General features: G+C 57.0%; 1 protein-coding gene across 1 annotated transcript in view; it reads right to left on the bottom strand.

Moving 5' to 3' along the window:
• The window catches only part of MUC4 (mucin 4, cell surface associated), a 44,963-nt gene that overhangs the window by 9,717 nt on the left and 10,744 nt on the right, over window positions 1–24,502 (bottom strand). The window contains exons 4-26 of the mRNA XM_057737827.1: window positions 23,917–24,153; window positions 20,290–20,526; window positions 19,837–20,073; window positions 17,891–18,258; window positions 17,569–17,836; window positions 15,664–15,727; window positions 14,577–14,807; window positions 14,182–14,385; window positions 13,851–14,000; window positions 12,442–12,575; window positions 11,420–11,584; window positions 10,526–10,681; window positions 9,359–9,489; window positions 7,801–7,889; window positions 5,887–6,066; window positions 5,562–5,687; window positions 4,747–4,866; window positions 4,218–4,426; window positions 3,451–3,541; window positions 2,936–3,103; window positions 2,313–2,414; window positions 1,680–1,913; window positions 469–606 (exon numbers count right to left, since the gene is read on the bottom strand). Of these exons, the coding sequence (XP_057593810.1) occupies window positions 469–606; window positions 1,680–1,913; window positions 2,313–2,414; window positions 2,936–3,103; window positions 3,451–3,541; window positions 4,218–4,426; window positions 4,747–4,866; window positions 5,562–5,687; window positions 5,887–6,066; window positions 7,801–7,889; window positions 9,359–9,489; window positions 10,526–10,681; window positions 11,420–11,584; window positions 12,442–12,575; window positions 13,851–14,000; window positions 14,182–14,385; window positions 14,577–14,807; window positions 15,664–15,727; window positions 17,569–17,836; window positions 17,891–18,258; window positions 19,837–20,073; window positions 20,290–20,526; window positions 23,917–24,153 (4,039 nt within the window). The remainder of the gene's footprint in view (window positions 1–468; window positions 607–1,679; window positions 1,914–2,312; window positions 2,415–2,935; window positions 3,104–3,450; window positions 3,542–4,217; window positions 4,427–4,746; window positions 4,867–5,561; window positions 5,688–5,886; window positions 6,067–7,800; window positions 7,890–9,358; window positions 9,490–10,525; window positions 10,682–11,419; window positions 11,585–12,441; window positions 12,576–13,850; window positions 14,001–14,181; window positions 14,386–14,576; window positions 14,808–15,663; window positions 15,728–17,568; window positions 17,837–17,890; window positions 18,259–19,836; window positions 20,074–20,289; window positions 20,527–23,916; window positions 24,154–24,502) is intronic.

Raw genomic sequence — 24,502 nt, 5'->3', positions numbered from 1 at the left:
AAGCAAACAAGGAGAGGCGACGTGAGGTCAACATGGCTGACAAACATAAAAATAGTGAGAAATGTACCAAAAGAAGTGACTTGTATTTCTTTAAATCTTGTTCCATATGATATCCTTCTTTTCATAAATATGAAAATGTTTTAAATTAGTATCTGTTAATTCTTATATTTATTCTAATAATTTGTTGATTGCATAAGGATGACTACACATGACAAGATTGAGATGAACGATCTTTGACTCAGTAGCGCGTGCCCAGAGGCGGCCTAGCCAGTGGGCCAGTCTCCACAAGCCCATCACTGCTCTTCACCGGGGGGCACCTGTCTGAATCACAGGGATCATCCCTAAGACGTGCTGGTCCCAGATATTCCGAAGGAAAAGTGACATCATGCTGCACGGGGTACAATAATGCAAAGTTACCCGAAGCTCGGCTCCGACCTCACGGGCTGCGGCCCCAGCCGAGCATCTTACCAAAGAGCGTGAAGTCAGCGCAGCTGTTTCTGAGAGTGAACGTGACGTCCTTAGCGCTGCTGGTGTAACGGACCCGCCTGGCCTGTCCCATGTAGGCTTTCACCACATCAGGACCCTCGACAGAGGGTGGGTACTCATCTGAGACACAAAGAAGGAATGAGGGATGGGAGGCAAGATGCTCGTGTCCTCTGGGCCTCCCGTCTCCTTAGTCCTCCGTCTCCTGTGAGGCCTGCCCCAGGCTGAGGCCTGCCTCCAGCAGCAGGAATCATGCTGCGTGCCTGCCCTCAAACACGCACGAGCAGGTTTTACCGCCCACACACCCAAACCTTTATTCTCTCCTTTATCTTCTCCCCAAACAGGATTCATTTGCGGTCTCTCCTGATGAGAATGCTATGCTGGGCCTGGGAGGACGTGGATCAGAGGACAGGGTTGTTCAGACCACTGTGGAGTTTTACCTCTGGAAGAGGGGTGACGTTACCACGAGGGTGAGGTCTAGATGGGCATCGCATGTGTCAGGAAACAGAGGGGGGTTCAAACCTCTGCGCTGGCCTCTGTGTCTGGAGCCCTGCTCTTTCCATCCTGTTGTCTATTCAGTCCGTCCGTCCGTCCGTCCGTCACTTAACAAATATTTACGGAGCAGCTACTCTGCGGCTGGCACTGTTCCAGGTAGTAAAGATGCAGGAATGAACAAACAGTAAATAAGATAACTATGAAAATCAGAAAGTATGTTAGATGGTTATAGATACTAAGGAGAAAGAATAAAGAAGGGAAAGCAAATAGCAAGTGTGGGTGAATGTGAAATTTCAGATAGGCTAACAGAAAGGCACTGCGGAGAAGGTGACATTTGAATAAAGGCTGGAAAGAGGTGAGGGGCAAGCCTGCGGCTGCCTGGGGGGCGGGGGTACCGGGCAAAGAGCGGTTGGGAGGGAGCCTGGCGTGTCTGAAGAACACCAAGAGGCAAGTGGGGCGCGAGTGGAGGGAGTGAGGCGTGACGTCCTAGAAGAAGAGTCTGGAGAGGCCACGGGGCCAGACCGGAGGGGCTTTGAAGGTCATCACCGTAAGGGCAGAGTGAGCCGGGAAGCCGTGGGACGGTTAGGATAACGTGAGCAAGAAGAACCTGTTAAATTTTTAAAACGTGTAGCTCGAAGGAGTGTGGCGGAAGGCGGCTCCTCGCCTGCCCCCTGGGCCTCCCTGGGCCCCCCCGCGCTTACTCAGGGTGGTGTTCCTCCTCTGGTATCTTCGAAAGAGCATCCCAGTGTGCAGCCCCAGGCGTTTGCTCCCCGTGGCCAGGGCATCGAAGACACAGCGCTCATCTCCGTGACACTCGGAGGTCAAATTTGCATCCGAAGATGTGTTTCTCGACAGTTGTGAACGGAAGACAGGAGTGAAGTTGGAAGGCAAATGGTCATCCCTCTTGCCAAAAAGGCGTGTTCCGTTGATTTCCCCTAAAACACACGCGTTGCGGTGGTGACGGCGATGGCACCAGGGTGGGCCTCCAGCTCTGTCTCTGTTGTGTCCACCCCTTCCTCTCGCTTTATGCGGTCGGGGGGGGGGGGAGGGGACGTGGAGGGACAGAGTGACTTCCAGCTTCTAAGTCTGGAAATCCTCGCTCTAGGGAGGGAGGGCCGCCCCCTCCCCCGTCCTCTCTTCCAGGTAGAGAAACGCAGGTGGGACGGGAGTGGAGGGGACACGTCTGGGGAGGCACCAGCATCCTGAGGTCTCGTCCTCTCCACTCGTCTCGCGAAGGACAGAGGCCTGGTCCCTCCAGGCCGGAGGGAGACCACGCGGCAGCCTCCTCCCTGCGGGCCCCGCCCTCCGCCCAAGCGCCCCAGGCCCTGACTTACAGGCCATCCCAAAGCGGAAAAGCGTCTCCTCGGAGCTCGCCGGGTCAAGGGTGGAGCCGTCGGGCATCCTGAAGTCGTCGTCCGGCCTGCCGTTCCAGAAGCCTGGGGGCCGAGCGGGAGCGCCACGCTGGGACCGCGGCCCTCCCCGTCCCCGGGGCCGCCAGCAGGTCCGGCGGAGACGCAGGGCGGAGTCGGGCCCCGGGAGGCCCCTCTCCGCGGCGTCTGCTCTGGGTTCAGTCCCCCCGGAGGCGGGGGGAGCGCCGTAACCCCAGAGCCTGCCCCTCGGCTCCAGGGAAGGGGGACGTGCAGGGGGCAGTGGAGGAGGAAGGGCGGGGATGGGGGATGGAGGGAGGGCGGAAAGGTGTGAAGCCGGAGGGCGGGGTGGGGGGAGGCTGGCTGCTGGCCGCCCGCTCCCCAGGGGCCGTCCGCGAGCGCCCCGGGCTGCCCTGGAAGCGGAGGCAAGGGAGCCTCCGAGGCAGCTGACGAGGCGCCTCCTCCTCGCCTGCGGCCCGGACCCTCAGGGCTCCGCCCAGGGAGGCTGAGGCGGGCGCCTGCCCGCCCGATGCCCGCAGGCCTGCCGGCGGGGGGCTGCCTGCGGGCCGGGGGTCCCCGCTGCTCCTTACCCAGGAGGCCCTCGGTGCGGCCCCGGTAGGCCTGCGGGAGGCTGCAGGAGGCGTGCAGGACGCCGGAGAGCGCGACCACGGAGACGGTCACCGCCCCGTCGAAGGCGGCCGACACCTCGGAGCCCGCGCGGGTCAGCACGACCCCCGACGCGTTGACCGTCTCCTGGCCTGGGGGGTCGGGAGACAGACGAGGGAAGAGCCCGCGCTGGGCCCTGGAGGCCCGGGACTCGGCGGCAGGGCCGCTGCGAGATGCCGGGGGGAGGCCGGGAGCAGCTGGGAGACGCCGTGCGGAGCCCGCCCCAGGGCCCAGGCCACACTCGCGGGGCGCCCCGGGACCCAGGCCACACCCGCGGGGCGCCCCGGGGCCCAGGCCACCCGCGTCTCCCTGCGGACTGGGGACGCGCTGTCCCAGAGCGGCTGCCGCCGCCCCGCAGGCCGGGGAGACGTGAGGAGGGGCTCTGGCCCGCCGCCCACCCCCCCCCCCCCCCCGACCCGGCGGGCAGGACGGGGCCTACCGTCCGCGCCTTCGCGGTTGCTCGCGAACGTCACCGAGCGCTGACCGAGCCGCACGTGCACCGTGTCGTTGGGCTGCAGGAGCCACTGCACCTGCAAGGGAAGCGGCGGCACTGGGCCGGGCGCGCTTGGAGCCGGGATGCTGCGGGGCTGGGCGGCCGGGGCCGCGGCGCGGGGGGAGCCCTCAGTCTCCCCGCGGCCGGGGAGGCCGGCGGTATCGCCATCCCCGTTTCACGCTGAGAAAGATGAGGCCCTGGGTGTTGTGTCCTCAGTCTCGCCGCCGGTGGGGCCAGGACTGTGACCCTGTGTCTCCAGGGCTGAGGCTTTTCTTTTTTTTTTTTAATTTTTATTGAAGTAGAGTTGCTTTTCAATATCGTGAGTGTCAGGCGTACAGCACAGCAATTCAGACACACATACATATATGAAACATATATGTATGTGTGTGTCTGCTCCTCCCTAGTTCCACATATGTAATACATGTATATATATAATCCGTCAGATTCTCTTCCCTTAAAGGTCATTACAGAATATTGAGCAGAGTTCCCTGTGCTGTACAGCAGGGCCTTGCTGGTGATCTCTTTTATATGCAGTAGTGTGTGCGCGTCCATCCAGAACTCCTAACTTGAACCGCTGCGCTGGCAGGACCCGTCCTCCCTCCCTCCTGCTCCCTTCCCTTCTTCCTTCTCTTTCTCCTCCTGGGCCTCAACCTCCAGCTGAAGGTCCCTGAGCTAAAGGCTCCCTGTGAGGGGAGCACTCCCGCCCCACTCACTGTGATGGGGTCCAGGCTGCTGGAGCGGTACTCAGCGGCAAAGGCAATGAAGCTGGTGGCCCGTGCCACGCCGGTCTGGGCAGTGCGGCCCTGCAGCAGGAAGGAGGAGTTTCTGTCCTGGGTCCGGACCAGCAGGAAGTCTCCCAGGCCGTTGAAGGTGTAATTGGCACCATCCAAGGTGACGATGTGGGGGTCCCCGAACATCCAGGCTGGAAAAAGGAGGCGCCGCGTTGGCCGGGCAGACCAGGGAAGGACCTGGCGGACTCCAGCCTGGGGAGGGGCTCATGGAGCATTTACGCCTCCCGGAGCCCTCGTGTACTCGTGTGCCTCCACCCCATGCACGTGCTCCCAGTACGTCCCGCTGCACCCCCGCCACCCCAAGGCCATCCGTAACGCCCCTCCTCGGCCACACTCCCCAGGCACCTCCCTCTTCCCTTGTGGCCACAGCCCTGTCCCAAGAAGCTGGTGCTGCCCTGGTCCAGACCCCAGGAGGCCACCCTCCCCAGACCCTCCCCTCCAGCAGCCTCACCGGGCCTCGGGGGCTGGTACCCAGCGCAGCTGACGCGGGGCCGCCTCATCTGGTACAGGGCGCAGAGGGAGGGATTGTCATTGAATCGGCAGCACCAGTTCTGCGGCTCCAGTTCCTGGTCTGTGGGGAAGAGAGCGCGTTGGGGGAGAGGGAGGGCCTGCAGGATCCAGCTGCGAGGTTTGGGCAGGCGGATAAGGGCGTCGGGCGCACGTGGGTTCAGATCCCACCCTGCTCCGTGACCTTAGGCCGCTGACTAGTTACTGTCTCCCTTGTGGGCCGGTCAGAGCCACGTGCAGCAAAGCCCCTGGTGGGCAGGCGTCGGCTGAGGGCCGAGTCCCACCACTTTCCACGCGCTGGGAGTGAGAGGGCGTGGCTGGGGGTCTGGGGCCTACGGAGGCTGCTGTGATGACGGGAAGGTGTGGGGAGTGCACGCGTTACCCTGGGCCCCGAGCCCTGTCTCTCCAGCGCCCGTGGAAGGTCTCTGGGCAAAACGACTCCATGTCTTCCCTCAGACAGCCTGCCAGTCTGGGTCAGATCAGGCTCCCCGTCCCCGTCCCTAGAAAGACGGCCCTACTCTGGGCCGGGGCTGGGGACCACGTGGAGACTGGGCACGAGGAACCCAGTCAGAAATCCCTGGGATGCCAGGGATGTCGGAAACATCCTAATGTCACAAGATCAGGAAATTGAGAGGGAGTCGCTGGGAGGAAATGGGGATGAGAGGGTCCCGCTGCTGGCATGGAGCCCGAGCTGGTCTCTGACATGAGGCACAGAAAGCTCCAGAAAGGGCGGGGTTGAGCTGCTGTGGACACACTTACCAAACTGCCACGGACTCTGCACTCTCCAGCCTTGCAGGAGCTCGCCCCACGGTCCGTAGCGGCAGCACACGCCCCCACGCCAGGAGGAGAAGCTGCAGAGCTGCCGGCTGCCGGGGCCCCCCCAGCCTGCAAGCAGCCCAGACACGCTCAGGCCCGGGTGCCTGCGGTATGGCCAGCAGTGGGGTGGGGGTGTTTCCGGCAAGGGACTGAGGGTGCCCCGGAAGGGAAAGGTCAGGCACGGCCAGAGGGAGGGTGGCTGGGCTTGTGGGGACAGTGGGGGGGGCGGGGGGGGAGGGTGCCGCAGGAGACAGGAAGGAGGCGTCACCTATGTTGGTGGCCTGGAATCTTAAGTCCCATTGTCCCTGATTCCAGGAGCAAGGGCAGGGGGTGTGGCTCCAGCCCCAGCTGGGCTGCTGAGACTGTCTCTTCAACCACTGCAGGCACTGGAGGCGGTAGTTGGGCTTTTCTTCCCTGTGCAGCTTGTAGATCTGCAGCCCCCGGAGGCCTGAGGGAGCAGGGGAAGAAGCGGTTCTCCCAGGGCCCGGGGCCACAGGCTCTGACTTCGCTTTAGGGACAAGCAAGACTCATACATGCACCCTCTGTACGTCACCTCCCCCGCTCCGGACAGCTCTTCCAGGGGTGGACCCAGTTCAGATGGGCAGTGATTCCTCCGCAAAGGCGCCTGTGATGTGACCTTCAGAACCCCAAAGCTTGGATCTTAGGGTGAAATCCTGGGACATGTGCTGGGCAGGGAGGCCTCACCTGTACCCAACGCAGAGCCAAAGCCTGGCCCTAAGCTTCGGGCCACCGGGTTCTCCACCCTCATATCTGCTACTCTAAGCTCCAGTACCTTCCAATCCCCCAGACCCGTCCCTCCTCGTGCACCCTGTATCTCAGGGCGTGATGCCACCAGCCACCAGCCACAGGCTCAGACACTTGCGCAGACATGCCAGCGGCCAAAGCAACCAGGACAGAGGCTGGTGCTCAGAGGCCAGCTGTGGAGCCACAGGGAAGTTGGCACGTGAAGCAGATGTCCAACAATATGAGGCTGAGGAAGCTTCCTCTGCCCCCAGATGCCATCCTTGCAAAGGAGAAGGAACTGGGAGAAGCAGCCCTGAAGGGGGTTCGAACTTTAAGGACCTTTAATTAACTGTAAGTTATCTACCACCCAGCCTGCCGCCGTGCGTGAGAAGTGGGGCTCCAGAGTACCATAAAACACAGCAGGACATGAGCTTCTAGATGTGGATCCTGTTCCCACATGAAAGAAGAAATTATCGAGATAACTACAGTTTGATAAGGTTTTGAAAAGAATAATCATTATTTATAATTACCTGTTCGTGTATCTTCTCCACAATAGCCTGGCCTCAGGGGAAACACCAGATACTCTTCCCCCAACACACACACACGCACACGCACACGCTGTGCCCCACATCGCAAGCAGATGCATCTGGATAGAAGGGCCTTGATCTGATAGGACAGCTTTCTCCATGAGCTGGCCTCCAGGATTTGACTTAGTTTCTCTTTACCAGAATTTCTTGCCACAGAACAAATAGAAGTGGATTTATGCTTCAGTCTACATGGCTAATTTCTAATGCTAAAATATCCTTTGTTCTGTCACATTTTGCAGATTGTAATTTCTTTCCCTTTGGGGCCACCAGACAGGAAAAGCCATGGCGGAGGCCCACGGGGCCTAAAGTACCAGCCTTCTTACCAGAGTGAGAGCTCTCGGAGAGCAAACGCGGCTGGTCTTTTTTTTAGTTTTTTCATCCTTCTGCCTCTTAGCACAGTGTCCAGCACAGAGCAGGTACTCAGTAAGTGGTGCCTGAACGGATGTCAGACCCCCTGCAGGAACTCTTCTTCGTGGATCCGTGGAGGGGCCTCACCTGGGTCCTCACTCCAGCTCTGGGACAGGACGCCTGCAGAATCGTCCTAACTGCCCACGTCTGCGCCCGCCTCCTGCCGCATCCCCATCCTCACTTCTAGGGTCTGTGCCCCGCGCAGAGACCCCCTGTTCGCTCCACCCCAGGAGGACCCTCAGGGCTGCAGGAGGGCTCAGGGCTGCGGTGCCCCCTGCGCAGCGCCAAGCGCAGAGTCCACCTGTGGGAGGTCCGACTGTGCTGGAAACAGCCTTCGGGAGGGTGGAGGTACACGGGAGCCGCCCCCAGGACTGTCCTGGCGCACGGGGTGGGAGACAGACGAGGACCTGAGTCCCTCCGGTGTGATAAGGGGGCCCCTTTACCTGACTTGGAATCCAGGAACTGGTCTGGACGGTACTTCTCCCACACTGGCTGGAATGTCAGTGGGCTGTTTTGGAAATACCCATCTCCACTGCAGGCAAAGGAAAGACGCTCTAGCCTCTGTCACACACGCAGCATCTGTCCCCTCAGGCGGTACGTTCCTCCTTCATCCTGCCGGTCAGTCCGCCTGTCGCCCGCTCAGCCCAGCCAGGCATGAGTTACCAGCTGGGCCGCCGGCTCTTCGGTCCGTGGGTCGGCCGCCCGCCAGAGTCACTGGCTCCCAGGGCTGAGCGGGGAGGGGGGGGAGGGGAGGGGCAGGGGCAGGAGGCCCGGATTCACTCCACAGCCCATCAAGAACTGCAGGAAACTGGTCCTGAGACAGGGCTGTGACGGCGACAGTTCAGGCCTCCTTTTGCTGGTGTCCCCTGGACCAGGGGCTGGAACGGGGCTGCAGGGCTGCTAGCTGTGAGGGTCCAGAGCAGGCCTCGGGGTTGGGAGGCCCCAGGCAGGGGCGCGCCCCCCCCCCCCCCCGCCTCCCCACCCGCCGAGGGCGGGGGTGACGCGCTGCTCCAGGAAGGAGGAGACCCTGGAGCAGCGCCCGCGGCCTCGCTGGCGCAGGCCTCAGAGCAGAACCCCGGGTCCCGTCTCCTCTCCGACACACGGGGGACACCCCGGCGGGCGGGGGTGCCGCCTTCTGTGGGGGCATCAGAGTGGAGTCCCATTCCCAGCTGGTGGGAGAATGCCACTCCTTTCTCCTTCAGGGCACATCCGAAAGCAAGTGAAAGCCGTGTCATGACGGGGCAACCCTGAACGCGCTCTAGGAGAAAGACGCAAGTGCCAGTCACCAGGTACACGTGACCGTCACAGCCGGTCGCACACACGCCACGGCTGAGAGCTGCTGTGTCAGAGGGAGAGCCCCGCCACGCGGGCACCCGCGTCCGCGCCGCCCCAGCCGTCTGCTCTCCGGCTTTGCCGCCGACCCCCCGCGAGCTGCGGGTGCCCCTGGCTGAGAGGCTCATCCTCAGCCCGTAGGAAGGCAGGAAGGCAGGCTTCAGCCTTCCATTTGGGAGTCAACGTCCTGCTTTGCCCCTTCCCAGCTCTGTGACTTTGGGCGATGACGTGTCTATTTGTAGCTCCGTTTCCTCACCCGCAGAACAGGTAGTAAATAGTATCTCTTCATGGCGTGGTGATAGTCGAACGAAATAATGCATATTAAGTACTTGGTGTGATAAATGTTGGCTGTTATTGTGATGATATTTGAGAGATCAGCTCATGTCAGGGGAAGTCCTAGAAGCCGAAGCTCTGGGAACTGTCATCCCCGTGCACCGGGACTGGGATAGGAAAGGCAGTGGCAGAGTGAATAGGGATCTTTTAATCTGAACCAGCAAGAAGTGGGAACTAGTCAGTGAGCGTCAGAAGCCTTGCCAAGGAGGCTTTTTGCCTCGTCCTGGGCGGGCGGGGATGGAGTGCCCTGGGTGGGGGGGGGCAGGGATGGAGTTCAAGGGCAGCGCAAGCCCTGCCCTGCCTCACCTCCGTGCCGACAGCCCCTCCCGGTCCTACCTGGAGAAGCCCATGAGGACGGGGTTGCCTGGGCGCCGGGTCACATCCCACTGCATGCCACCGCTTTGGTAGAGAAACAGGGCGTAGGACCTGCTCCCGTCCGTGGAAAGGATGGCCTGGTAGGTGTTGGCCTGGGGGTTGGTTGGAGACAAACATCAGGATGCCCGTGAGGGATCTGCGATGTCCCAGCACCCGCCCCACACCCCGGTCCCGACACCCACGGCCCCTTTCCCTGGCCAGCCCAGGGAGAAGGCCTGGTCTTAAAACACGGGCAAGTTTGGAATCACGCAGGGATTTCACCCTGACGGTCACGGCAGCTGCCTGGGTGGATCTGGCTTCTTTGTGACTTATTTCCCGGGAGGGAAGGTGACGGACTCTGGGTTAGAATCCAGTTAGAAGAGGGGCTGCACGAGAAAGCTCAGCAGCCTGGGCGATTCGCCGAGACACTGGAGAGCTGGGAGAGGCCTGAGGAGCTTCCTCTGGGATGTTTAAAGATATGGTCCCAATGTCCCCTCACCCTGCATCACGTGCGGGGCCACGCAGGTGAGCCTGGAGGCTCTCTGAAGGCGGGTACAAAGCGCTGTGCTTTTAACAAAGCAGGCACGCGAGAACGTGTTGAGCCCCTGACGAAACGAGTGACTTTAGGCTGCGGTGAGACCCCGGAGGGAAGACTGGGGGGGCGGGGGCGCGCCCCCTTCCGCTGGATGCGCTCCGGTCGAGAGCCGGAGCGTAGAGGCAGAACACCCTCCGTTCCCGGCTTTGTCATTTGCTAGCGGGGTGACCTTGAGCACGTTGCTTGACCTTGCTAACCAGCATCTTCCTCAGCTCCAGGACGTGGATGGTCATATTAGGCGGAGCCATTGCTGACTTACAGGGATTCCACGTCCCACGTTTCAACCCCTAATCCTCAGGGCTCTGGGCTGCTGTGAAGTCACCACGCAGGCCCCGAGGCACGCCTGGCACACGGGAAGTGCTCGGGAAGTGGGGGGGAGGCGTTGCAGGGGCAGGGGCCGGGCGGGGCGGCGGGGAGGTGGGCCGGGAGCGGAGTGCTGTAACCAGCCGCCCGTCCTGAGTCCGAGCGGAGTGTAGGGGAATGGCCCCTGCCCAGGGTTCTAGGATGTCTGACTTCCGGGCGGCTCACGGGGAACTGTGTGCTGGTCCACTCACCCCGACGGTCCCCCAGGCAGGATAGGAGGGGGCACGGACCCACGTGACCTTCAGCGTCCACCTGGCTTTGTAGTTCCAGGTGTCTGTGAAGGTTTTAATACTGGCTTCCACCTCCCTCACTAGCAGGCTGTATTCATCAGAGAGAGTCTCGTATTCCTAGGAAAAGAAGGCAGACACGGACAAGGAAATGAGGGTCCCAGCTCCACACTCCTGAGGGCCCCCCACTTACTGCTCCCTTTAGTCCACCCCTGTCTCCCATCCTTCCCCACCCCCAGGCCTACATTTTCACAGTTAGTTCCTGTGACCTTAAGCTCAGTTCACATGCGGGCTGCAGGGAAACCTGGCGTGTGTGGAGTGGAGAGTCAAGGCTCAGAAACCCAAGTCTTCTGGACGTGAACGTATGCATCTCTTAGCATAACCTGCAACCACCTGCAAGCATTGTGCCTCCCTATGTCCAGCTGAAGGCTCCTTGAAGATGGGCACGTGTTCCCCCATCTTTGGACCTTCCGCAGTGCCTCGTCCGTGGCAGGGGCGCGGTCCGCTCTCGCCTGCAGTAGCTCTCGTTACGCCGACAGCTCCCGCGGATGGCAGTCATTACCCCGGCCCAGGAGCACGTGCGGGGGCGCTGCCTGATTCAGCCTTGTTAGGATAGACCCCCATGACCTCATTCTAAAGCCAAACAGTGGGTCACCGACCCCTCCCTGTCACCTACAGTCTTCCCATGGCTGTGTCCTAGTCTGCTTCCTCCCCGCCCTCACATGTAAGCTTCAGTCCCTGCCCACAGTGAGCCCAGGCTCTGACAGCAGTAACACGTGCAAGGCCCTCCACACAGCCCTTTGCCTCTCCTTGCCAGTTGCTGGAGGACCCTGCGCGCTGAGATTTCAAAAGACACACCTGGTAAAATATGGTTCCCCGGCTGCTGGAGAAATCAGCATCGTCCCAGAACGGAGCCACCAGGGCCACAGGATCCCAGGCTGTAAAGCCTCCAAGGGGAGGGTTGGGGTAGGAGAAAATCTGGTACTCTGACTCCGGAAAAATGATTTGGCCATTATCTGTGAACTGAGCACAAAGTTTCTTCCGGTTAACATTCAGGGAGGGAGCATCCCAGCCTTGGGTCAGCTCCTGGGATGCATGAGTAGAACTTCAGAGATGTCAGCAACCTCTGGAAGGTCTCACCCATCGCCCCGCCTGCTGTACACGGTTCTCCCACAGATACGCTTCCTCCTTAGGCCTTTCCTCATGTCCCAAGTCCTTCCTAAGGTGGCAGGTTTGTCCTGCTTCGGCGGCAGACCCATCAATAGGCCAGCGCATCACAGAGCAGACGCCGCGGGGTGACCCCGGTTGGCCGCAGCCCTGAAGCGTGTGCCCTGTCAGTGGGAGCTGAGAGGACCGATGCCTCCCCCCACCTCCGTGTCACCCTTCCACACTGTGTCCCGGCTCCGCCCCCTCACCGAGGGCCACGCCTGCGGTTCAGCTCTGCTCTGGGAGACGTGGACGTATCAGGGCTTGCACCGAGGAACCAGGAAATAGTTATAGAAAATGTGAACAGCATCAACCAGTCAACTTTCCCAAGCAGAGCATCCTACTCAATAAATAGGCCCAGGAAAACAGTGAGAGCTGGCTGGGCCCTGGGCCCTCTCTGCTGAGGTGACAACACGTGGGCCCACGTGGGTTGGGGGTCTGGCCCAGCTCCCCGTCTTCCTCGGCGGGTGCCCTGTCGTTAAAGGCGGTGCACGCAAACTGAGCCAGCGGCAGGGACACAGCCGGTGCCTGAGGAGCGCTGCTTCCATCCTCCCGCTCAGTCATGGTCACGGTGGGTCACGGTCACGGGCCGCCCCCGGGCCCTGGAGGGAGGAGCAAGGCCCGCAGAGCGCGGGTCGTGGGTCCCACCCTTCGGGCTGCGGCCGGGGACTCACGTAGAGGGAATCCCGGAGAGAGGAGCCGAGCGGGAAGCCAATGCGGGGCTTGAAGAGCGGCGAGGTGAAGTCCACGGTCCTCTTGACAAACTCCTGGTCCCCAGCACGCGGGCCGTAGGAGAAGAGGGAAGCACCTGGGCCGGTACAAAGAGGGCACGTCCTCAGGAGCCCCGATGCCATCAGGGCGGGTAGGGGCCCCCAAGAGTGTCCCCGAGCTGCTCCTCCACCCCTGCCCCCGTCCCCCTAAGTGGGAACCGTCAAGACGCCTCTCCCTGCTTGCATTCAACCATCTCCTCACGTTACCCCTTAAATGGTCCCCTCAGCCTTCCCCAGTCTGCGGAAAAATAGGCCCTGCTGTCAGAAAACCAGCAAACTATTCTGCACCTGCAATGGTGCTCGTAATTCTTTGAAGGGTTAAAAGGCAAAATTCCTCCAAAGTAGTGGAGATGAGTCGTGGAAATGTCATTTCACAGAAGGAGACTTGTTCCCTAAGATGGTCTTTCTCTAGACACACTTGAAGACCCCTTAGAATTTGTCACAGGATCCCCTGTGGAGGTCCTCGGGCTCCAGTTTGAGAAACCTGGTCCTAAAGATTTCTCAAACCTTTCTCCTCCTTTCCCCACTGGCAGGCCTCGCCTGGTCTTGCTTGGAAAACCGCAGCAGCCTCTCCACGGCTCTCCTGCCCCAGCCCAGCCACCGCAGCCCTGTAAGTGCAAATCAGGCCACGTCCTCCCTGATGCCTGCTATTCCCTTGCACGACAGCCTTGCTTCTCAAGACCCAAGTGCCTTGGGGATCTCCTCCCCACGCAGCACTAGGACTGCCTTTGCTGTCCGTGCCTTTATCCCAGCTGCTCCGGCCCGCCCGCCCGCCTGGGGCACGTCTGCCATCCCAGCTCCCACTCACTCTTTCCTGGAAGCCTCCTTTTCACCTTGACCCCCCCCCCTCCCCCCGACATTCCTCAGGGCCTCCCAGGGTGTGCCTTCCTACTCTCCTGGGCTTTCTGCGCTATCGGCACCTACGGAGGCCGCAGACCTGCCTCTTGCTAAACAGCACCTCCATCATTTCTGTGTCCCCAGCTCCCAGCCCAGCACCACGTCCGAAGCCGGCCCTCCGCACCCAACCCGGATGCTCTCGAGCCGTCCCCTTCCGACCTGAAGCAGCACCGTCTGCGGGCACGCGGGCTGAGACGGAGCGCTCAGGTACCCCCGCCCCCATCAAGGGGGCCTGGAGAGCAGCTGGCGTCCCATGGCCCAGGCGGGGCCGTGGAGAGACCCCCAGAGCTGCCTCCCCCAACGACCCCCGACGGACGCCGTCGGTAGATCCGGTCCAGCTGCCCCACGGCAGCCTCCACGTCTGAGCCCATCCTCGCCCTCCAGGGCGGAGAGGCGCCCGCTCTGGAATCGCTTGCCTCTCTCGGGCTCGGTAGGGGCCGGGGCAGCGGACCCGCGGGCGCCCGTGGACGTGCGGGCGGCGGGGGCGGTGAGCGCCTGGGAGGCTGCCGCGGGCAGCGGTGCAGCTGTCCTTCCCGCGTTCTCCGTCTGCGAGGCGGCGGTGGTTCCTGTGCAGGCAGGGAAGGCAGACGGCCGTGGGTCTCCCAGTCAGGGCAGCAGAGCCTCGAGGAGCTGGGAGAGGGCCGGAAACCCAGCGGCCTCCTGGCCACAGCCGCATCGCCCCCCGCACGTAAGCGGTTCCCTCCCGGGGCGGAGGGGGTGCTGAGCCTGTCACCGCCCTGGCCGCACCTCCTCGCGCGCCTGCCCTCCAGCCCGGCAGGGCTCGCGCGCCGTCCCTTCCCAAGCACGGGCAAGGCGCCGAGCCAGCTGGGCCGCTGCCAGAGACCGAGACCCCGAAGCCCCACCTCCCCGGGGTCTCAGTCTTCCCTGCGGGGCTGGACGGTGCCGCGGATGGTGGAGAGGAGCTGGGAACGCACAGCGCCGTGGCCCGGCCTGTGCACAGGGGGGTGGAGCCCCGGGGGCCGGCAGGGCCAGGGGCTGAGCGAGAGAATGAAGAATCGCTGGGTGAGGTCCAGAGACGCGACGTGGTCTGGGCGGTGCCCCCACGACCCGAAAAGCAGGGTCAGAGGAAGCAGAGCCCGTGGAGGGCTGTAGAGGAGGCCGTGGACTCGGAGGACACTTACCTGCTAAAGGCGTATCAGGGGAGGTCCTGATGGAAAGGCGGCTTGTCGGTGGGCTCGGCGAAGCCCGTGTGGAGCCAGCCGCGCTGTTGCCACCACTCGCAGGAGCCACGTATGTGGGCCTTGTAACAGGATGCTCGGGGGTGGGTGCGCCTGACTCGCCCGACGAGGAAGTAGGCACGCGCGCTGTGTTTGTCAGCGAGTTATTGCCAGAACCCACGGGGTGAATGACCCCTGCGGTCATATGTTCATGGGTGAATGAGCCTGTGGTTTTTGTCAAAACTTCTCCACTTGTGGACAAAATTGTGGGAGGAGAGCGAGAGGCTACATCACTCAGGGTGATAGAAGTGGCTGTGGGTGTCCCTTCAGTGGCCCCAGGTGACCAGGCTGGTGTCGCGGCGTGGGTCCTGTGGCTGTCACTGACTGAGCTTGAGATAAAGGGTGTACTGGTGCCTGAAGGCGACAGGGTGTGGATAGGAGTTTGTGGAGACGTGTGTGCACTTGCTGCGGATGAAGGAGGTGGAGATGTGACCGTTTTGATGATTTCAGTCATCCTGGAGCTTGTGCTGCGGGCATGAGAACCTCCAATGCTCTCTGTCCCTTGTGTCCAATGAGTCTGGGAAACCGCCACTGTTGTTTGCTGAGATGTGCTCAGATAAGGGCGTGTGGTCGGCTCTTTCTGTATACCTGCTGTTGAGACCTTAGATTTAACCCAAGAAGTACTAGCTGGGAAAGCAGATGTTCTCTCTGTGATCCATGCAGGGGCAGCTACTGGTGTGGACCACACTTCTTTTTGTGACTGAGTTGTGTGGCTACCACTGAAGAATGAGGAAGTGAATGTTGTTGTTTTATCTGAAGTAAATGTTTCATGAGAAATACCGGCAGAGAGTGAGCTTCTGGTATAGGGCCATCCTGTGGTCTCTGTGCCTTTGCTCTGCTGGGTGGAGAAAACCGTAGATATTTTTGGAGCTGAAGAACTGGTAGAGAGTAGAGTTGATTGTGCTTCTGACAGCCATGTTGTAGAAACTTTAGAAGTGGACGGAGGAAAACTTGTAGTTACAGAAGGTGATGTGGCCATTGTGCTGCCTACAGTGGTGTCCGTTGAAGTTGGTGCTGTGAATAATTCTGTTGTCTTGAGAGGTGTAATGCTGGAACTGGAAGGAGATGATGTGCTTGTTTTACCAGAAGGGAATGTCTCCTGAGAAACACCCTCTGTAGATTTGTGTGCACTTGGGGGTGATGAGGGAGTTGATGTGGTTTGCTCAGTAGAAGTGGCAGAGGAGGATAAAGTTGATTGTTTATCTAATCCAGTTGTCATGGAGACTGTTGCGGCCACTGGAGTGATACTTGTTGTTACAGGTAGTGATGTGTCTTTTGTGTTTTCTGCTTTGGGGTCTGTTGAAGTTGGTGATGCGATCATCTTTGATGTCACCGGAGATGTATTGCCCGTGCTAGGTGGGGGTGACGTTTTATCTGCTGAGGTTGTTGCTGTCAGCCTTTCTGACGTTGTCCCAGGTGTGTGGCTCAGACTGGATGGCGAAGAGGAGGTTGTTTCACTTGAAGGGGATGTCTCCTGAGAAACACCCTCTGTAGATTTGTGTGCACTTGGGGGTGATGAGGGAGTTGATGTGGTCACCTGTGTGATGATGCTGGTTTGAGTTTCTCGGGTGGTTTCCATGCTCTGAGTCTGGTGGTCCTGAGAGGATGCTGAGGTTTGCTCGGTAGAAGTGGTGGAAGAGGATAAAGTTGATTGTTTATCTAATCCAGTTGTCATGGAGACTGTTGAGGCCACTGGGGTGATACTTGTTACAGGTAGTGATGTGTCTTTTCTGTTTTCTGCTGTGGGGTCTGTTGAAGTTGGTGATGTGATCATCTTTGATGTCACTGGAAATGTATTGCCTGTGCTAGGTGGGGATAACGTTTTATCTGCTGAGGTTGTTGCTGTCAGCGTTTCTGACGTTGTCCCAGGTTTGTGGCTCAGACTGGATGGTGAAGAGGAGGTTGTTTCACTTGAAGGGGATGTCTCCTGAGAAACACCCCCTGTAGATTTGTGTGCACTTGGGGGTGATGAGGGAGTTGATGTGGTCACCTGTGTGATGATGCTGGTTTGAGTTTCTCGGGTGGTTTCCATGCTCTGAGTCTGGTAGTCCTGAGAGGATGCTGAGGTTTGCTCGGTAGAAGTGGTGGAAGAGGATAAAGTTGATTGTTTATCTAATCCAGTTGTCATGGAGACTGTTGAGGCCACTGGAGTGATACTTGTAACAGGTAGTGATGTGTCTTTTGTGTTTTCTGCTGTGGGGTCTGTTGACGTTGGTGATGCGATCATCTTTGATGTCACCGGAGATGTATTGCCTGTGCTAGGTGGGGATGACGTTTTATCTGCTGAGGTTGTTGCTGTCAGCGTTTCTGACGTTGTCCCAGGTGTGTGGCTCAGACTGGATGGCGAAGAGGAGGTTGTTTCACTTGAAGGGGATGTCTCCTGAGAAACACCCTCTGTAGATTTGTGTGCACTTGGGGGTGATGAGGGAGTTGATGTGGTCACCTGTGTGATGATGCTGGTTTGAGTTTCTCGGGTGGTTTCCATGCTCTGAGTCTGGTGGTCCTGAGAGGATGCTGAGGTTTGCTCGGCAGAAGTGGTGGAAGAGGATAAAGTTGATTGTTTATCTAATCCAGTTGTCATGGAGACTGTTGAGGCCAGTGGGGTGATACTTGTTACAGGTAGTGATGTGTCTTTTCTGTTTTCTGTTGTGGGGTCTGTTGAAGTTGGTGATGCGATCATCTTTGATGTCACCGGAGATGTATTGCCTGTGCTAGGTGGGAATGACGTTTTATCTGCTGAGGTTGTTGCTGTCAGCGTTTCTGACGTTGTCCCAGGTGTGTGGCTCAGACTGGATGGCGAAGAGGAGGTTGTTTCACTTGAAGGGGATGTCTCCTGAGAAACACCCTCTGTAGATTTGTGTGCCCTTGGGGGTGATGAGGGAGTTGATGTGGTCACCTCTGTGATGATGCTGGTTTGAGTTTCTCGGGTGGTTTCCATGCTCTGAGTCTGGTGGTCCTGAGAGGATGCTGAGGTTTGCTCGGTAGAAGTGGTGGAAGAGGATAAAGTTGACTGTTTATCTAATCCAGTTGTCATGGAGACTGTTGCGGCCACCGGGGTGATACTTGTTACAGGTAGTGATGTGTCTTTTGTGTTTTCTGTTGTGGGGTCTGTTGAAGTTGGTGGTACGATCATCTTTGATGTCACCGGAGATGTATTGCCCGTGCTAGGTGGGGGTGACGTTTTATCTGCTGAGGTTGTTGCTGTCAGCCTTTCTGACGTTGTCCCAGGTGTGTGGCTCAGACTGGATGGTGAAGAGGAGGTTGTTTCACTTGAAGGGGATGTCTCCTGAGAAACACCCTCTGTAGATTTGTGTGCACTTGGGGGTGATGAGGGAGTTGATGTGGTCACCTGTGTGATGATGCTGGTTTGAGTTTCTCGGGTGGTTTCCATGCTCTGAGTCTGGTGGTCCTGAGAGGATGCTGAGGTTTGCTCGGTAGAAGTGGTGGAAGAGGATAAAGTTGATTGTTTATCTAATCCAGTTGTCATGGAGACTGTTGCGGCCACCGGGGTGATACTTGTTACAGGTAGTGATGTGTCTTTTCTGTTTTCTGTTGTGGGGTCTGTTGAAGTTGGTGGTGCGATCATCTTTGATGTCACCGGAGATGTATTGCCCGTGCTAGGTGGGAATGACGTTTTATCTGCTGAGGTTGCTGCTGTCAGCGTTTCTGACGTTGTCCCAGGTGTGTGGCTCAGACTGGATGGCGAAGAGGAGGTTGTTTCACTTGAAGGGGATGTCTCCTGAGAAACACCCTCTGTAGATTTGTGTGCCCTTGGGGGTGATGAGGGAGTTGATGTGGTCACCTGTGTGATGATGCTGGTTTGAGTTTCTCGGGTGGTTTCCATGCTCTGAGTCTGGTGGTCCTGAGAGGATGCTGAGGTTTGCTCGGTAGAAGTGGTGGAAGAGGATAAAGTTGATTGTTTATCTAATCCAGGTGTCATGGAGACTGTTGAGGCCACCCGGGTGATACTTGTTACAGGTAGTGATGTGTCTTTTGTGTTTTCTGCTGTGGGGTCTGTTGAGGTTGGTGGTGCGATCATCTTTGATGTCACCGGAGATGTATTGCCTGTGCTAGGTGGGGGTGACGTTTTATCTGCTGAGGTCGTTGCTGTCAGCGTTTCTGACGTTGTCCCAGGTGTGTGGCTCAGACTGGATGGCGAAGAGGAGGTTGTTTCACTTGAAGGGGATGTCTCCTGAGAAACACCCTCTGTAGATTTGTGTGCCCTTGGGGGTGATGAGGGAGTTGATGTGGTCACCTGTGTGATGATGCTGGTTTGAGTTTCTCGGGTGGTTTCCATGCTCTGAGTCTGGTGGTCCTGAGAGGATGCTGAGGTTTGCTCGGTAGAAGTGGTGGAAGAGGATAAAGTTGATTGTTTATCTAATCCAGTTGTCATGGAGACTGTTGTGGCCACTGGAGTGATACTTGTTGTTACAGGTAGTGATGTGTCTTTTGTATTTTCTGCGGTGGGGTCTGTTGAGGTTGGTGGTGCGATCATCTTTGATGTCACCGGAGATGTATTGCCCGTGCTAGGTGGGGGTGACGTTTTATCTGCTGAGGTTGTTGCTGTCAGCGTTTCTGACGTTGTCCCAGGTGTGTGGCTCAGACTGGATGGCGAAGAGGAGGTTGTTCCCCTTGAAGGGGATGTCTCCTGAGAAACACCCTCTGTAGATTTGTGTGCCCTTGGGGGTGATGAGGGAGTTGATGTGGTCACCTCTGTGATGATGCTGGTTTGAGTTTCTCGGGTGGTTTCCATGCTCTGAGTCTGGTGGTCCTGAGAGGATGCTGAGGTTTGCTCGGTAGAAGTGGTGGAAGAGGATAAAGTTGATTGTTTATCTAATCCAGTTGTCATGGAGACTGTTGAGGCCACTGGGGTGATACTTGTTACAGGTAGTGATGTGTCTTTTCTGTTTTCTGCTGTGGGGTCTGTTGAGGTTGGTGGTGCGATCATCTTTGATGTCACCGGAGATGTATTGCCTGTGCTAGGTGGGGATGACGTTTTATCTGCTGAGGTTGTTGCTGTCAGCGTTTCTGACGTTGTCCCAGGTGTGTGGCTCAGACTGGATGGCGAAGAGGAGGTTGTTTCACTTGAAGGGGATGTCTCCTGAGAAACACCCTCTGTAGATTTGTGTGCACTTGGGGGTGATGAGGGAGTTGATGTGGTCACCTGTGTGATGATGCTGGTTTGAGTTTCTCGGGTGGTTTCCATGCTCTGAGTCTGGTGGTCCTGAGAGGATGCTGAGGTTTGCTCGGCAGAAGTGGTGGAAGAGGATAAAGTTGATTGTTTATCTAATCCAGTTGTCATGGAGACTGTTGAGGCCAGTGGGGTGATACTTGTTACAGGTAGTGATGTGTCTTTTCTGTTTTCTGTTGTGGGGTCTGTTGAAGTTGGTGATGCGATAATCTTTGATGTCACCGGAGATGTATTGCCTGTGCTAGGTGGGAATGACGTTTTATCTGCTGAGGTTGTTGCTGTCAGCGTTTCTGACGTTGTCCCAGGTGTGTGGCTCAGACTGGATGGCGAAGAGGAGGTTGTTTCACTTGAAGGGGATGTCTCCTGAGAAACACCCTCTGTAGATTTGTGTGCCCTTGGGGGTGATGAGGGAGTTGATGTGGTCACCTGTGTGATGATGCTGGTTTGAGTTTCTCGGGTGGTTTCCATGCTCTGAGTCTGGTGGTCCTGAGAGGATGCTGAGGTTTGCTCGGTAGAAGTGGTGGAAGAGGATAAAGTTGACTGTTTATCTAATCCAGTTGTCATGGAGACTGTTGCGGCCACCGGGGTGATACTTGTTACAGGTAGTGATGTGTCTTTTGTGTTTTCTGTTGTGGGGTCTGTTGAAGTTGGTGGTACGATCATCTTTGATGTCACCGGAGATGTATTGCCCGTGCTAGGTGGGGGTGACGTTTTATCTGCTGAGGTTGTTGCTGTCAGCCTTTCTGACGTTGTCCCAGGTGTGTGGCTCAGACTGGATGGTGAAGAGGAGGTTGTTTCACTTGAAGGGGATGTCTCCTGAGAAACACCCTCTGTAGATTTGTGTGCACTTGGGGGTGATGAGGGAGTTGATGTGGTCACCTGTGTGATGATGCTGGTTTGAGTTTCTCGGGTGGTTTCCATGCTCTGAGTCTGGTGGTCCTGAGAGGATGCTGAGGTTTGCTCGGTAGAAGTGGTGGAAGAGGATAAAGTTGATTGTTTATCTAATCCAGTTGTCATGGAGACTGTTGCGGCCACCGGGGTGATACTTGTTACAGGTAGTGATGTGTCTTTTCTGTTTTCTGTTGTGGGGTCTGTTGAAGTTGGTGGTGCGATCATCTTTGATGTCACCGGAGATGTATTGCCCGTGCTAGGTGGGAATGACGTTTTATCTGCTGAGGTTGCTGCTGTCAGCGTTTCTGACGTTGTCCCAGGTGTGTGGCTCAGACTGGATGGCGAAGAGGAGGTTGTTTCACTTGAAGGGGATGTCTCCTGAGAAACACCCTCTGTAGATTTGTGTGCCCTTGGGGGTGATGAGGGAGTTGATGTGGTCACCTGTGTGATGATGCTGGTTTGAGTTTCTCGGGTGGTTTCCATGCTCTGAGTCTGGTGGTCCTGAGAGGATGCTGAGGTTTGCTCGGTAGAAGTGGTGGAAGAGGATAAAGTTGATTGTTTATCTAATCCAGGTGTCATGGAGACTGTTGAGGCCACCCGGGTGATACTTGTTACAGGTAGTGATGTGTCTTTTGTGTTTTCTGCTGTGGGGTCTGTTGAGGTTGGTGGTGCGATCATCTTTGATGTCACCGGAGATGTATTGCCTGTGCTAGGTGGGGGTGACGTTTTATCTGCTGAGGTCGTTGCTGTCAGCGTTTCTGACGTTGTCCCAGGTGTGTGGCTCAGACTGGATGGCGAAGAGGAGGTTGTTTCACTTGAAGGGGATGTCTCCTGAGAAACACCCTCTGTAGATTTGTGTGCCCTTGGGGGTGATGAGGGAGTTGATGTGGTCACCTCTGTGATGATGCTGGTTTGAGTTTCTCGGGTGGTTTCCATGCTCTGAGTCTGGTGGTCCTGAGAGGATGCTGAGGTTTGCTCGGTAGAAGTGGTGGAAGAGGATAAAGTTGATTGTTTATCTAATCCAGTTGTCATGGAGACTGTTGTGGCCACTGGAGTGATACTTGTTGTTACAGGTAGTGATGTGTCTTTTGTATTTTCTGCGGTGGGGTCTGTTGAGGTTGGTGGTGCGATCATCTTTGATGTCACCGGAGATGTATTGCCCGTGCTAGGTGGGGGTGACGTTTTATCTGCTGAGGTTGTTGCTGTCAGCGTTTCTGACGTTGTCCCAGGTGTGTGGCTCAGACTGGATGGCGAAGAGGAGGTTGTTCCCCTTGAAGGGGATGTCTCCTGAGAAACACCCTCTGTAGATTTGTGTGCCCTTGGGGGTGATGAGGGAGTTGATGTGGTCACCTCTGTGATGATGCTGGTTTGAGTTTCTCGGGTGGTTTCCATGCTCTGAGTCTGGTGGTCCTGAGAGGATGCTGAGGTTTGCTCGGTAGAAGTGGTGGAAGAGGATAAAGTTGATTGTTTATCTAATCCAGTTGTCATGGAGACTGTTGAGGCCACTGGGGTGATACTTGTTACAGGTAGTGATGTGTCTTTTCTGTTTTCTGCTGTGGGGTCTGTTGAGGTTGGTGGTGCGATCATCTTTGATGTCACCGGAGATGTATTGCCTGTGCTAGGTGGGGATGACGTTTTATCTGCTGAGGTTGTTGCTGTCAGCGTTTCTGACGTTGTCCCAGGTGTGTGGCTCAGACTGGATGGCGAAGAGGAGGTTGTTTCACTTGAAGGGGATGTCTCCTGAGAAACACCCTCTGTAGATTTGTGTGCACTTGGGGGTGATGAGGGAGTTGATGTGGTCACCTGTGTGATGATGCTGGTTTGAGTTTCTCGGGTGGTTTCCATGCTCTGAGTCTGGTGGTCCTGAGAGGATGCTGAGGTTTGCTCGGCAGAAGTGGTGGAAGAGGATAAAGTTGATTGTTTATCTAATCCAGTTGTCATGGAGACTGTTGAGGCCAGTGGGGTGATACTTGTTACAGGTAGTGATGTGTCTTTTCTGTTTTCTGTTGTGGGGTCTGTTGAAGTTGGTGATGCGATCATCTTTGATGTCACCGGAGATGTATTGCCTGTGCTAGGTGGGAATGACGTTTTATCTGCTGAGGTTGTTGCTGTCAGCGTTTCTGACGTTGTCCCAGGTGTGTGGCTCAGACTGGATGGCGAAGAGGAGGTTGTTTCACTTGAAGGGGATGTCTCCTGAGAAACACCCTCTGTAGATTTGTGTGCCCTTGGGGGTGATGAGGGAGTTGATGTGGTCACCTCTGTGATGATGCTGGTTTGAGTTTCTCGGGTGGTTTCCATGCTCTGAGTCTGGTGGTCCTGAGAGGATGCTGAGGTTTGCTCGGTAGAAGTGGTGGAAGAGGATAAAGTTGACTGTTTATCTAATCCAGTTGTCATGGAGACTGTTGCGGCCACCGGGGTGATACTTGTTACAGGTAGTGATGTGTCTTTTGTGTTTTCTGTTGTGGGGTCTGTTGAAGTTGGTGGTACGATCATCTTTGATGTCACCGGAGATGTATTGCCCGTGCTAGGTGGGGGTGACGTTTTATCTGCTGAGGTTGTTGCTGTCAGCCTTTCTGACGTTGTCCCAGGTGTGTGGCTCAGACTGGATGGTGAAGAGGAGGTTGTTTCACTTGAAGGGGATGTCTCCTGAGAAACACCCTCTGTAGATTTGTGTGCACTTGGGGGTGATGAGGGAGTTGATGTGGTCACCTGTGTGATGATGCTGGTTTGAGTTTCTCGGGTGGTTTCCATGCTCTGAGTCTGGTGGTCCTGAGAGGATGCTGAGGTTTGCTCGGTAGAAGTGGTGGAAGAGGATAAAGTTGATTGTTTATCTAATCCAGTTGTCATGGAGACTGTTGCGGCCACCGGGGTGATACTTGTTACAGGTAGTGATGTGTCTTTTCTGTTTTCTGTTGTGGGGTCTGTTGAAGTTGGTGGTGCGATCATCTTTGATGTCACCGGAGATGTATTGCCCGTGCTAGGTGGGAATGACGTTTTATCTGCTGAGGTTGCTGCTGTCAGCGTTTCTGACGTTGTCCCAGGTGTGTGGCTCAGACTGGATGGCGAAGAGGAGGTTGTTTCACTTGAAGGGGATGTCTCCTGAGAAACACCCTCTGTAGATTTGTGTGCCCTTGGGGGTGATGAGGGAGTTGATGTGGTCACCTGTGTGATGATGCTGGTTTGAGTTTCTCGGGTGGTTTCCATGCTCTGAGTCTGGTGGTCCTGAGAGGATGCTGAGGTTTGCTCGGTAGAAGTGGTGGAAGAGGATAAAGTTGATTGTTTATCTAATCCAGGTGTCATGGAGACTGTTGAGGCCACCCGGGTGATACTTGTTACAGGTAGTGATGTGTCTTTTGTGTTTTCTGCTGTGGGGTCTGTTGAGGTTGGTGGTGCGATCATCTTTGATGTCACCGGAGATGTATTGCCTGTGCTAGGTGGGGGTGACGTTTTATCTGCTGAGGTCGTTGCTGTCAGCGTTTCTGACGTTGTCCCAGGTGTGTGGCTCAGACTGGATGGCGAAGAGGAGGTTGTTTCACTTGAAGGGGATGTCTCCTGAGAAACACCCTCTGTAGATTTGTGTGCCCTTGGGGGTGATGAGGGAGTTGATGTGGTCACCTCTGTGATGATGCTGGTTTGAGTTTCTCGGGTGGTTTCCATGCTCTGAGTCTGGTGGTCCTGAGAGGATGCTGAGGTTTGCTCGGTAGAAGTGGTGGAAGAGGATAAAGTTGATTGTTTATCTAATCCAGTT

This window comes from Hippopotamus amphibius, chromosome 6, assembly GCF_030028045.1.
Source record: "Hippopotamus amphibius kiboko isolate mHipAmp2 chromosome 6, mHipAmp2.hap2, whole genome shotgun sequence".
NCBI lineage: Eukaryota > Metazoa > Chordata > Mammalia > Artiodactyla > Hippopotamidae > Hippopotamus > Hippopotamus amphibius.
The sequence above is the reverse complement of the archived record's forward strand: the minus strand, read 5'-3'. Positions and strand labels throughout refer to the sequence as shown.